Here is a 13230-nt window from a genome sequence, read left to right on the forward strand (position 1 = left end):
GGCATTGGACGTGGGTAACGAGGATGACGTCAGTGGGTGCACGTTATCCCGATCTCCTCGGGATCCTTTGTGAGACTTTTATTTTCAATGAGTTCTTTTTGTTGTTGTTGTTTTTTTTATCCTCTCGTGTTTTTTTTGCGTTGAAGCCCCAGGCGATCCTGATGACACGCTTAGCCAGTGAATATAGTGGATATAACAGACCAGCTAATTACAAAATCTCTCATGAGAAACTGTCTCTAGCATTTCATGTTGTTTTTTTTCATTCATTTTTTCGCTGATGTATAATTCACGTGTAAATTCATTCTTAATTTAATACTCTGCCACTGGCTGTGGCTAACGTTTATAGTCATCCAAATGTCGTTCTTGAAGGCTACTTGTTTATCCTGGTGCATTATCGCGAGTTACTGCGTCGTATTTTATGTACAACTATGCCTTGTGTTGAGGTATAAGCACGTGGTGTCTCATTTACATGGTGGCTGCTTTTAAAAATGTATTTTTAATCATTGGGGAAGATTCTTGTAACACGATTTCTCATTATGTGGAGTTGGATAAGTAAAGGGATCAAGGTGTCAGCAGGTTTACTAATTGAATTTATTTTTATCAGTGGTAATATCAGTAGAAATATGTCGTCGTCGGAGAGCCAAAGGGGCGTAACTGCTTTGTTTGTACATATCACTTGCGCTCCTTTAGATGTACGGCGACGATTCAGCCGAGTGGAAATTTTGATCAGGTTGGCTGATCAGAAGTAAGACAGAAATCCGATACTGGTCCGCCTTTTCTGATCAGGCGTTTCCGATAAGTATTCAGCCAGTTACTGACGAAACTATCTGGATCCGTCGGGACTTTCTTGATCGCATTCTGATCAGTCGAACAGTTCGGATCCGCACTTTCGGAGCAGATGTGGCTCCTCAACAGCGTTACAAGGTCTTGTCAAAAACTGACCTTGTTCAGTTTTTACGGATCAGTTTCGGACTCCAGCCTGATTTGAATTTCGACTCGGGCAGTTGGTGGTTTTAGTTCACTTTGGTAAGATTGCATAGATTTCGCACAAATTCAGAGATCATTTTGATTCTTCATAACAATGTTACTTCAGTATTTGACACGTGCTTCGCGTTCATAATTTTTATGCTGCAAAACTCATCCCGATCGCTGATACGCAGGGAAACTTGAGGGAAATATCCGATGAATTTTGGGGTATTCGGAGGATAATTTCCTTCGTCCTGCGGGTTCGACCAATCAAAGTGCAGTGATTGAGGTCACGTGGCACGAACACGAACATCTCACAGAAATAAAAAGAAATGGTTAATCCTGTTATCATTTTCTCGTAAAGAATTCCACGTACAAAAAAAATTCAATAGAAAAACTTAGTTACTTCTCTAGAAATTCTATTGGGATTCTATTAAAATGCTAGGGAATTCTCGTTAACATTCTATTTGTTTTTGCGTTGATTCTTTGAGATATTTGATAGGAAAAAGTCAATAGATTTCGATTTTTCAATGTGAATATTCTCTTGGAATTTTCTCCATAAGAATACTTGGGCATGAATTGCCATAGTTTTTTTCACTCGGGTCCTGTAATGCAAAACAAAACAAAATATAGCGAAAAAAAATTGGAAAATCCGTGCCCAATAATTTTAATAGAAAAAATTTCAAGTGAAAAAATCAAACAGAAATCCGAAGCTATTGACTTTTCTCTATCAAATATCTAATAGAATCTGCGCAAAAGACAAATAGAATTTTAATGAGAATTCTCTAGAATTTTAATAGAATCCCCATAGAATTTTTAGAGAATTCCAACAGAATTTTCTAGTGAATTTGCTCAGGTTTTCTGTTGAGTTTTTTCGCACGTGTCTGGCCAAATCGACTCATTTTCAATGACTCTTTATTTTGAATCAAATCAACATAACTTTACACAAGCTTTTTTCATAAATTGAAATGTGCCCAGTGGCTTGGCGCAGTGGGTAAGTTCGTTGCCTCACATGCGAAAGGTTCCGAGTTCAAATCCCGGCCGGGTAGAATGGTGCGATCTAACCATTTAAAGTCGTGCTCATCATCGTATTATACCCTAACCGGATCGAAACGATGTAAAATAACGATAAAAAAAAAAATTTTAATGTCAAAATCAGAGAGCACAATTCACTAGTAGTTTGATGAATTATCAAAATAAAACCGACGTCAAGGTGTCACGTAACCTCGAATATGGCGCTTCGATTGGGCGAAACGAAAAGAGAGAAAATTGTCGATATTATTCTCTTCGAGTACCGCAATTCTATTGGTCGAAAGGGTGATGGGGAAAATAATCAACAGAATTCTACGATAAAAACTTGAAATTCAGAGTGTCCATAAATTTTTAGATATGTAATTGAATATTCACGCTCCATTCTTCAGGAAAACACAAGTCTTTTCGCGAAATTGTGGAATTTTAATTAAACAAAAAACTGGTTGCATACTCTCAGAAGAAAATTCCTAAAAATTCAATGAAAAAAAAACCTCAAAGTGTAAAGAATTGTTATTATTAAATTAAGAACTGTTTAGTTCTTCAATTGACAACTTCTGTATTTTCAAACTGAGAATATTAGAAAGACATAGACTTTTGGAACAATTGAACGTCAACCCAACGTCAATTTAGTCGAGGTATCACTTTTCGAGGTCATATACTTTCTGTAACAAAGGATTTATAAACATGGGTAGATTGATTTTGGAACAGGAAAGATTTATTTCAGAACTGAGATGTTCTTGATTCAAGGAGCCCACGGTCTTTATTTCAAGAATCCAGAAGTTCTGAATTCCCGAATCCGGACTGAAAATAAGAGAAAGTACGTCTGAATTCTAGTAGTTATACTACATAACTAAAAATTAGTGAGAGTAACATGTTCCTCTGATTTTTAAGGAAAATTTTCTTGAAATATGTAAAAATTTTTTGGTCGCTGGATTTCAGTACGACAAACCCGTCCCGTCATATCATAAAATTACAGAGAAATTTCATATTCCATTCCATATTTAACGGTTATGAATTCATATTTAATACTTGGGCATGAAAAATATTGTTTTTATGTTAGTTATTGCCAATCAGAGCGTGGAAATTCACACAGTTGGCTTGAATTTCAAAGTTTCTTCATCAAGAAATGGAGGCAAGAGTTTTGAACAGTATGTAATAATTGAGGAGAAATAACATCAAAAGATCCTTTTTCATGAGCCATCAAATATTCCACTAAAAAATTCCTTTAACATTTTTCTACGAACCCAGTACTTCTCAGGAGATGCCACCTTTGGGTATTTTCCAGACTTGTTTCACATTACCTTGTCACCAGCGATTTATGATGAAATATAAATGCAAGGTGATTTCAGCATCTCGCTTACAAATTTCAGGAGGATATGGAAGAGAAAATCAGGAATTCAATAGCACAAAAATTATTAAAGCCCGATAATAAAATTTCAACTCGCGAATGTTAGAATTTTTCAATTATTCAACCAATCACGTGGTGATTGACTGCCGCCATGACTGGAAACGGTGATGATAATGTTGCTCCAACTATGGCGCATAATGTTGCTAAAATCGCAGCAAATATCGTTATAATAGAGAGCTTGTATGAATTTTTTTCAATTTTTTTATCTTAACTTTCGACCTTAAATGATTAATTTTTCGTTTATGAACTCTACAAATATTACTCGGTAATTAGTAATTGATTGTCAAAAGTTGAGCCTTTCAAACGCTTTGAAATGATTAATGACGTCTTAAGAGTGGTCGAACGCTTGGCCAATCACAAAATGACTCGAGTCAACCTAACCCAATCTTCACGTGCGCCTTATCCAATGGATGACGACAACCCCCCTCTTTCCTCACATTCGACCAACGCACTGTTAACCAACATCACCAACATCGAAATAGTAGATTTTAAAAACGTCTGATTTTTAATCAATTATCATAAAATAACTCCATAATTCTTTTAGTTTAGCTTTATCACAACATTGCCATTTTCAATCATGACGACATTTCGGTGGCCTACCATGACGTTATTGGCTAAACCATTGAAAAATTCTAACGCTCACTTCTCAGAAATCGAGTATCGTAAATTCATAATTCTTGTACCATTGAATTTCTGATTCTCTATTCTACATCTTACGATTTGCAAGCAAAGTGTAGACGTGACCCTGTATATTTGTCTGCAATCAAGGTCTAATGATACGTACGGATTAAAACTAACAATACTATCGGCTGCCTGAGTACGAGAATGTTGTATTAAAACATCGGCACTGAAGATCCCGTAGTAAATAACTTTTATGGGAACCTAGAAATTGATATTCTCCACAGATATTATCCTTGGCACTGGGCAATGCTGGTCCCACACGTTCACCAAAAGCAATTCAGCCATCAAACTCAGCACCAAACTCCCTGGATCCATACCCAACATCCGGAAGCACCTCGCAGCCGATAATAATCGATCTGCTGCAGTCGACGTCGAAAAAAGTAGTTCCCATTACCACTAGTAACCCAGTGACGTGGAAACCCACGGTCCTTGTCACTCCGTCTCATACGGGTCCTGGATACACTGTATCGGCGACACTACCACCTCTACCAACCTTGCCGACATCATCTGTGAAAATTGGTAATACAGTTGATTTAACGTCAACACAGATTCCCTGGATGTTCCCTACGCATCCACCTACGACGAAGACAACTAGTACAACCACAACTACAACAACAACTACTACTACACCTCCCCCAACAACGACAACAACCACAACAACAACGACACCTCGTCCCGCAACAACAACTACAACTACTCAAAGAATCAACACAACACGAAGGCCATCACCTAGACCACCGCCAAGACCATCACCAACGCAGCCTCCATTCAGATTCGGAGCAAACCTCCTTCAAGCGATCTTCGGAAGGAATATCTTCGCTCCTTTGAGCACTCAGAGACCTGCGATCGTCAGAAGACCTCAGACGACAGTTCAGATCACTCCGAAATCAACGACAACTTCGACGACTTCGACAACTGCGAGAAGTACAACAACATCTCGTGTGCCATCTACTACATTTTCACCTGAAGATGATGCCAAGTTCTTACTACAGCTACTCAATGCTGCAAACAACGAAAACAAACCTACGACGTCAGCTGGTGCGTTGTCGAAGGACGACGAGAGCTTCTTGAGGTCGATTTTGAATGGTCAGGCGACGGTGAAAACGCCAAGTCCTGGGTCCAGTCCGCCAAGTGAGGCTGCCTTATTAGCGAAATTGCTGGAATCTCAGGGGATTAGACCTGCTACGCCTGTTAATAATATCAGGGATCAGTTGGCTTTTGTGGTAAGTTTTGAGTTTTTTCTTTTATTTATTCAATTTTTTGATACGACTGTTCTGTTCTTGTATACGGAGAAAAAGGTTGGGGAAAAATTGCGGAAGAAGTTAAGTAATCGTGGAGCAAACTCAATTTTCAATACTTTTTCACTCTACACTGAGAGAAAAATATCAGAGTTCTCAAACAAGTCTTACTTACGTTAAAAGAAGAGCGTCATTAAAAATTATCAAAAAAGGATTTTTTTTAATGCCAAACATAAGAACCGTGCGCCGAAACTGAATTTTTTATTGCAAAAAAATTGATTTAGACCTTTCAAAATAGTATATTCCGTTACGAGTGCGGAAAAGTGTTTTTTAGCTCGTGGGAGCCCCTCACGAGCCAAAAAACACTTTTCCCACGAGTATCGAACGATATTTTTCATCACAATATGCGGAAAAGGGACGTTTTAGGCACGCGAGGCGTGCCTAAAAAGTTACTTTTTCGCACAGCGTGATGAAAAAACAGTTAGTCTCTGTTCAAGCAAGAAATTTAATTTCTAGCACTACTTCTTCGTTATTCGATGCTCTCATACGTATTTTGTTCCCGACAAATGTTCGTTTTATATGAAGCGAGGGATTAGTTTATCGTTTCGGCTATTCAATAATCACAGACAAAAAATGAGTTCTTAAATGAAATAATAATAATGATAGTCTGTCAAGCAATCTTGTAACTTAGGGACAAAATATCTCTTTACATTATAAACATCCAGATCGACTTCTGGTGATGAAAATTTGGTACTCGAAATTAAGACTCCACAATTAATAGTCACAAGGATCAAAATAATAGTCACGAGGGTCAGAATAAGGGTCACAAGGGTCAGAACAAGGGCTACGTTAGAGTAAGGGTCACAAAGGTCAGAATAAGGATCACGAGGGTCAGAATCAGGGTCACAAGGGTTAGAATAAGGGTCATATGGGTCAGGTTAAAGGTCACGAGGGGTATAATGAGGTTCAGAATGAGGATCACGAGGGTCAGATTAAGGGTCTCAAGGGTCAGAATAAGGATGATGGGGATTGGCGAGTGGAACAAGCAGGGGGCGTAGCCCCCTAGTTTCTTGATAAACTTCCCTCTATAAAATATATTTTATGTCACTCATGCCTGAAACCGGCTGGATTACACACTCGACGCTTCGCGTCTCGTGTCTAATTCAGCCGGTTTCAGGCTTCGTGACATAAAATTTTGTTCAGTACTTGTGGGGAAATATACTATTTATCCTGAAAAGACACCGTCTTGTATGAATGATCCGCCTTTGGAGCCAAATAGTTCGTTGTTGTTGAAATCAGAGCAATTGTTCATCTTTCAGACTTTCAAATTCGAACCAAACAATTATTCTTTTGGTAATTTTCAACTAACAATTCGGTTGGCCCAAATAAGACTTGTTTGAAAACTTGTTCATTTTTCTCTCAGTGTATGTTTCAGTATGTTTCAGATATTAGATTTTTGTTGTCAGTATAGCTTTGTTGTAAACAAAAGTTTTACAAAAGCAGGTGAACAGATTGAAAGGGAAATTTAAAAAAATTTCCTGGAAAACTTGACACAATCGTTTGCTTGCAGGAAGCTTAAGGGAAATACTAGATAATTTTTGAGCTCGAGGGCTGTTTGTCGGATTATTCCTCGAGAATGTACCACGGCCAGGTAGAATGCAGTATTTGAAGTCACAATTTTTAGAACAAATGAAGAGCTATCGCTGCATATCCAACAACTAGTGTGCAATATTCGATATAAAACTTCATCCTGCTCCTCATGTGATACCAAATACTGTATTTTGATTGGGCGTGCACCGTTCTCGGGAAATAACCAGTAGTAATACCCCGAGAACTTGAAAATAATCGGGTATTTCCCGATAGCTTCGTTGCAAACAAATGAGAGTGTTAAGTTTTGTAGAAAAATCCCCCTCGCGAATGCTCGGGATTTTTAACCTGCAAAACTTATTTGTTTGCAGGCGAGCTTGAGGGAAATACCCAATTCATTTTGAAACTAGAGGCATCTTGGCCTATGGTGGGTGGCATTTAATATCAACGTTACAACCTATACTTCCGCAGTTCAAAATTAAGAATGTTAAAGTTGTAATTAATCTGGGAAAACGAAAGAAAATTACAGAAAAAAATGCTGAAAAAGTTGTACTCAATTCGGAAAAATCGTCCTTAAATCTACTCATTTTGACGTTTATGTCCGTCATTTCAATGGTTGATTCGCTATTGTCGTTTTCATGACATTTCATGTTTTTAATTTTATTTTGTTTATATTTTCATAGCAATATGCTGTGGTTTCACCAAATTTTACTGATTTCAAATCGTGCTGATTATACCACGCGACATTAAATGCCTCCCTCCCATCGGCCGAAATTCTGATTGGGGGAGTAATCACCAGAATGTTCTCAATTTTTCCTAATTTTCACTCTTAGGTAAAGTGTTCGTCCACAAGTAAAGTGATTCAACAGAACAAAAGATCGCTTCAGGGGAACATCAAATTTTTCGGCAGAACTAATTTTTTCTCTCAGCGTATCAACAAGAGAAATTAATAATAGTCTTACAATTCCAACACTTGTTAGGAACTCAATTCATATTTTTTAACAACAATTGAATCCACTTTTTCAATCATTGGTTGGTGAATTGCATTGAGAAAAAAAATATTTTTGCCAAATATTCATGTAATTGAGAAAAGCATTTTTTTTTCAAAATCGTATTTCTCTCATTGAATCATTTCTAGGCGAGTCTGATTAGCTTTCAATTATGACAATCATGTTGCTCTAGACGATGACTATGCTGCACATAACCTTGGATGAACTCCTCCAATGATTATTCATTTTTCCTAAATTTCTCATTTTCTAGAAAGAAGAATTTCGAATAAATTCTTCATGTTTATAATGATTGAGGATGTTCACTCGCTGTCATAACTAACATGATCATCTTTTAGAAAAATATATATATATTTTTTTTTTTTTAATGCTTATTTTATATCGCTTCGAGTCTGATGAGACTATATGGCGATTGATCAAGACTTTAAAAATGGTTAGATCTCACCATTCTCCCCGGCCAGGAATCGAACCTGGAACCTATCCGTTGTGAGGCAACGGCCTTAACCACTACGCCAGGCCACCGGTTTTTAGAAAAATATAATTGTCATAATTGAAACCTAACGAGAATTGCCTGGGAATGACTCGACTGGAGAAATATAGAGAAATATAGAAATATAGTATTGAAAAAATAAATACTTCTCTGAAGTAAATGGATATTTGGCAAAAATATATATTTTCTCAGTGTGAAGAAAACTAGTTGTTGAAGTTCGAAAAAGTAAATCAATCGCAATGAAAATTGATGAGTCGTTGCTATTTCTATTTTCAGGCGAAGGGGGGCTCGACGACGCACTCACCCAAGACGACCCCGAGAAGAATTACGACCAGCAGGCCAAGACCACCAGACTGGGCTCCAAGCTCTACTTATCCATCTCCACTTTTCAGTAATTTTAATTTCGGGGCGGACAGGCCAAGGGGACAGGGAGGGGCCGAGGGAGCCGAGGGGTTCAGGAATCAGATGCTGAACGCTGCCATCGGGGCTACGCGGGTTTTTAGTCAGTTCCTTGGTGCTGCAATTACGGTAAATGAAATGTTGGATATTTTTTGTTCCCATCGTGCAAAAGAGGTTTTTGCAGTTGAGAAAATTTCTTACAGAAATGTTTTTATACGATTTTGTTGATCCTCAGCTACCCATCTTATTACCAAGATGATTGCACGATTAATCAAATGAGTTATCTTGATTCAACTCATTTCAATATTCTTAAATTTGGTAATTATGAGGAGAATGTTGTATTTTATGAAAAAAATTCGATTACACAAAACATTATGTAGGACAGATTATCCTCTGCTTCGCGTATGTCATCCCTCTTCGACAATATTTGACCATTCTTTACCTAGGAAATTACATTTTTTACACCTCTGCATGGAAAGTTCATACTTTCCTCCCGCTCATCAAAGAGCAATATACGAAATTTCCTTTGCAGGCGTGTTAAAAAATCTCATGTGCATCTCAGGCGGAAAGTCTTGACTTTCCGCTCCTAATGCACAATCAGAGATAGGCATAATCATAAATTATCATTACCATTAATTTCATAAATACTCAATCAAGTAATAGAACTGAACAACTTTCTATTATTAAATTAATCAACAATTAAATATTTAAATTCCGAATGATTTTACCAATTAATAATCGAATTCGGAAGAATGACGATTATTTGATAATCTGTAATATTTTTTAGAAAATTTCCAATTATTTACCTAACCTTTACCTAACGTTTATTATTTAATAGTTATTGAAAAAATTGTAATTCTTAATTATTTACCATTTTCTAAGTTCCAATGATAAACGAATGAATTCGGTTATTTTCGGGAAATAATTCTCTTAATATTTCTGGAATAATGATTGATGCCGATCACTGTGCACAATATACTATTGAGTTACTTGTGCGTACAGTTCCACTTTTTTGCACGCACGTGTAACACATCCAATTTTTTATGATAAAATGGTTGCTTTTGTGCACGAATGCGTAAATTTCAGAAACGTGTGTAAAGTTAAATTCGAGTGCGTAAAGCGAAGCTGGTCCCAACGTTGGGACAATGTTGGCTATCAACGGTGGATCAATGATGGCTGTCAACGATGGGGCAATGTTGGCTACCAGCGTTGGGTCAATCTTGGCTACCAGCGTTGGGTCAATCTTGGCTACCAACCTTGGAGCAATGTTAGCTGCCAGCGTTGGGGCAATGTTGGCGACCAGTGTTGGGTCAATGTAATTCAATGAATCATTGAATTCAATTTAAAATACATCGACATAGAAATTTCATTCGGAATCAAATAACCAATTCATTAGCAAAAATATATTGACTATGTTGTGACGGAAGCAATTTCCCAGTTGTTCAATTTAAATGCGTCATTTCTCTGTGTGTTGATTGCATAATCATTTTTCGATGATTGATTTTTCTCTCCGTGCATAATCATCAAATACTGTATTTTTCATAAACCTAAATGTTAATTTTTCTTCTCATAGGGAGCAGCACAACAGTTACAATCGATAGTGAGAAATGGCACGCGAATAGTCTCCGAGGTCGTTGGCTAGTCGACGTAATCACAGGAAGGAAAAACGAATCAATCGAAAATACCATTTTCGTCATGTAATTAATTTCCATTCGATCGAACAGTTCGATAGTACTTCCCCGTGATCCTTGAATCATCCTGATATTATCTCAACTCAAAACATGATTTTTTTTTCGTATTTAATTCCTTGTAAATGATGCATCCTCCTGGAGACATTGGTTTTCTTCATTAATCCCGGAAGTGACGAATTGGCGTTAGCGAATTTTCCGATGAATTTGTGAGGATATTTGTATCCTCATGGTGATACAAATCAATTCTCCTCTTGTAATTATTCACACTGCAGAAAATAGCAATTTGTCATGGATTTAATTGCAGGGCTGGAGTGAGAGGTGAACAGCGCTTTGCAAACGTTTCTAGGGTAATTCAGTCATTCATTAATGATACAATAATTGCTCGAGTACTCGTGAAACATTTGCAACGTTATGATTAGTATAATTACTTGTGTTTTTCTTAAATCCATCGATTGTATGAATTTTTATCGATTTTTTACCTTCATTTTCTCCGGTGTAAACTCAGATATTAGTGAAACTTTTATGTTACGTAATTATTTCTTTTTGTTATTATTAATTATTTTATTTTATTTAGTGCAGTATATTGTACTCGCGGGGGTCTTTGATGAAGTAGTAATTACGCTTGTGTATATGTATTAATTAATCTATGGGAGTACGTTGTGTTTTGTAAAATAAAAGAATTTAAATAAATGGAGATAAAAGTGAATTGTCAAATTTCCCATGTACATAAAAATTGTCCAGAGGAGAAAAAAAATCCGCCCTCAGCTGTCAACGACTGCGTGGGATAATTTTTTTTTCACGACACAGTTGTGTCTTGCGAGGCACACACTTGTTCCACTGATTCTTTCTCTTCGTTTATTTTTTTCCCGACTTTTTTCGGTGATGGTTTTTTTACGTGTCTTCTTTTGGGGAATTAATCACCAACTGCGACAAGTATAACGACCATTAGAGGAATTAGAGAGTGTTTGAAAGTGTGTTTAGGTACAAAGAGAAGGAATTAATCACTTCATAAAAAAAGAGTCGCACAGAATGTAATTATTTCTCTTAATAAGGATTTTTGTTTGTTTAAAAAAATGATTTTTCAAATTCATTTGTTTAATCTCTCTCATTAATCCCCCAAAATCACGATTTTTTGCTACATTCTAGAGAATTGAACACAGAGATAATCATATTATTCATATCCTGTTGCCCGCAAAGGATTTTAAACTACGAATCACGAAGAAATATAAGAATTTTGTCTTCGTTTAGGGAATGAATCACTAACTGCAGCAAGAATAACGATCATTACAGGAATTAGGGAATTTTTGAGAGTGTGTTTAAGTACAAAGAGAAAAAATTAGTGACTTCATAAAAAAGGTGTCAGAGAATGCAACTATTTTTCTTAATAAAGATTTTGTTCGTTTAAAAATGAGTTTTCAAATTTATTTGTTTAATCTCCCCTTTCAATACATTTAATCCCCCAGAATGACAATTGTTTGCTTTATTTTACAGAATTGAATACAGAGATAATCACATTTCATTCATATCCTGTTTCCCACAAAGGGTTTTAAACCGCAAAAGAATAAAGAAATCCAAGAATTTCCTTATAATTCGGTGTCATCCATGAAAGCTCACTCGAAGGTCAGTCCTTCGCGTTCCGTTGGCATGTCCTGATATCGAGAATGGAAGGCAAAACAAGAGTACAGAGAGGCCAATAAGAGAATTTTAAACAGAGAACAAACATCACTTGATAAAAATAATATTAAAGTGGAAATAAAGTTTAAAAAGAAGAGGAATAATGCTATTTAAATCGCAGTGGCCCGGTGGCAAAGGCGAAATCGATAAATAACAAAAACCACTGACAATGGCGAATCGGTGAAATGCCATTCGTGCGATGGTGGTAATTTAAATAAATTAACGCGGGCCCTCTTAGCTGATTCTTCCTCCCTCCCTCCTTTCCCCCCTCTTCCTCGCCCCCTCCCCTGCTCTTCTTCAGCTCGAGGGTGTCCGAAGGAGTCACCAGAGAAATTGTCGGTGGAACACCCACGCGTACCTGAAAATATTTTTTTTATGCAGATAATTACGGCTAATGGCAGTCGTCGAATGCACCGAACACTCGTGTATTCCTCCATTGTAAAGGCGAGGCTCACCAAGAACAGGAGAAAAACTTGAGCTTTGACTCCCCATATACCTGAATGTAAGGCAAAAAATATATGGACGGTGGTGAGAGGGGGAGCGGGGGCGTCGATATTTAATTTATCGGCTGAATCCTTAAGCAGATACCATTATCTTGTGGTGTGCCTTGCGCTTTGGCTCGAGACCTGGCGAGACTCCTCGAGATAGGATCGAGGGAATCGGCTGTGGTATCGACCGGCAGAATTGAGACGTTCTCAGTTGTATTGGTAGAATGGTAAATGCATGGTGGGGTAAATCACACCGTCAAATGCAGAAATGTCTGTGGAATTTCCCGGGTTTGACTGAGAAAATGTTGTTGGAATTGTTCCGGTTTCTTTCTGATTTGAATAGTGTGTAATATGGTATCGAGTATTCCTGGCTAGAGATGTGCAATGACCATCATTTTCTCTTTTGGTTCGGTCAGACGAAAATGACGGAGGGTAGGGCAAAACGGACCCCTGAGAGAAAATTGATAACTGACCCATTCGGACGCAAAAGCAAAAATTCAAAGTCATTTGTGGTTTGAGGTGATTAGAAAATCTGATCAAATTGCGGTGCAACGACACTTCTTGTCTAT

General features: G+C 37.3%; 1 protein-coding gene across 1 annotated transcript in view; it reads left to right on the plus strand.

The window, feature by feature from the left end:
- LOC107041655 (mucin-5AC) overlaps positions 1 to 11205 on the plus strand; it is a 100601-nt gene extending 89396 nt beyond the window's left edge. Inside the window, exons 13-15 of the mRNA XM_015262296.2 lie at positions 4312 to 5310; positions 8686 to 8937; positions 10382 to 11205. Coding sequence (XP_015117782.1) covers positions 4312 to 5310; positions 8686 to 8937; positions 10382 to 10450 — 1320 coding nt within the window. The 3' untranslated portion in view covers positions 10451 to 11205. The remainder of the gene's footprint in view (positions 1 to 4311; positions 5311 to 8685; positions 8938 to 10381) is intronic.
- The last annotated feature ends 2025 nt before the right edge of the window (positions 11206 to 13230 follow it).

This window comes from Diachasma alloeum, unplaced genomic scaffold (assembly GCF_001412515.2).
Source record: "Diachasma alloeum isolate Michigan unplaced genomic scaffold, Dall2.0 Dall_scaffold_00371, whole genome shotgun sequence".
Taxonomy (NCBI): Eukaryota; Metazoa; Arthropoda; class Insecta; order Hymenoptera; family Braconidae; genus Diachasma; species Diachasma alloeum.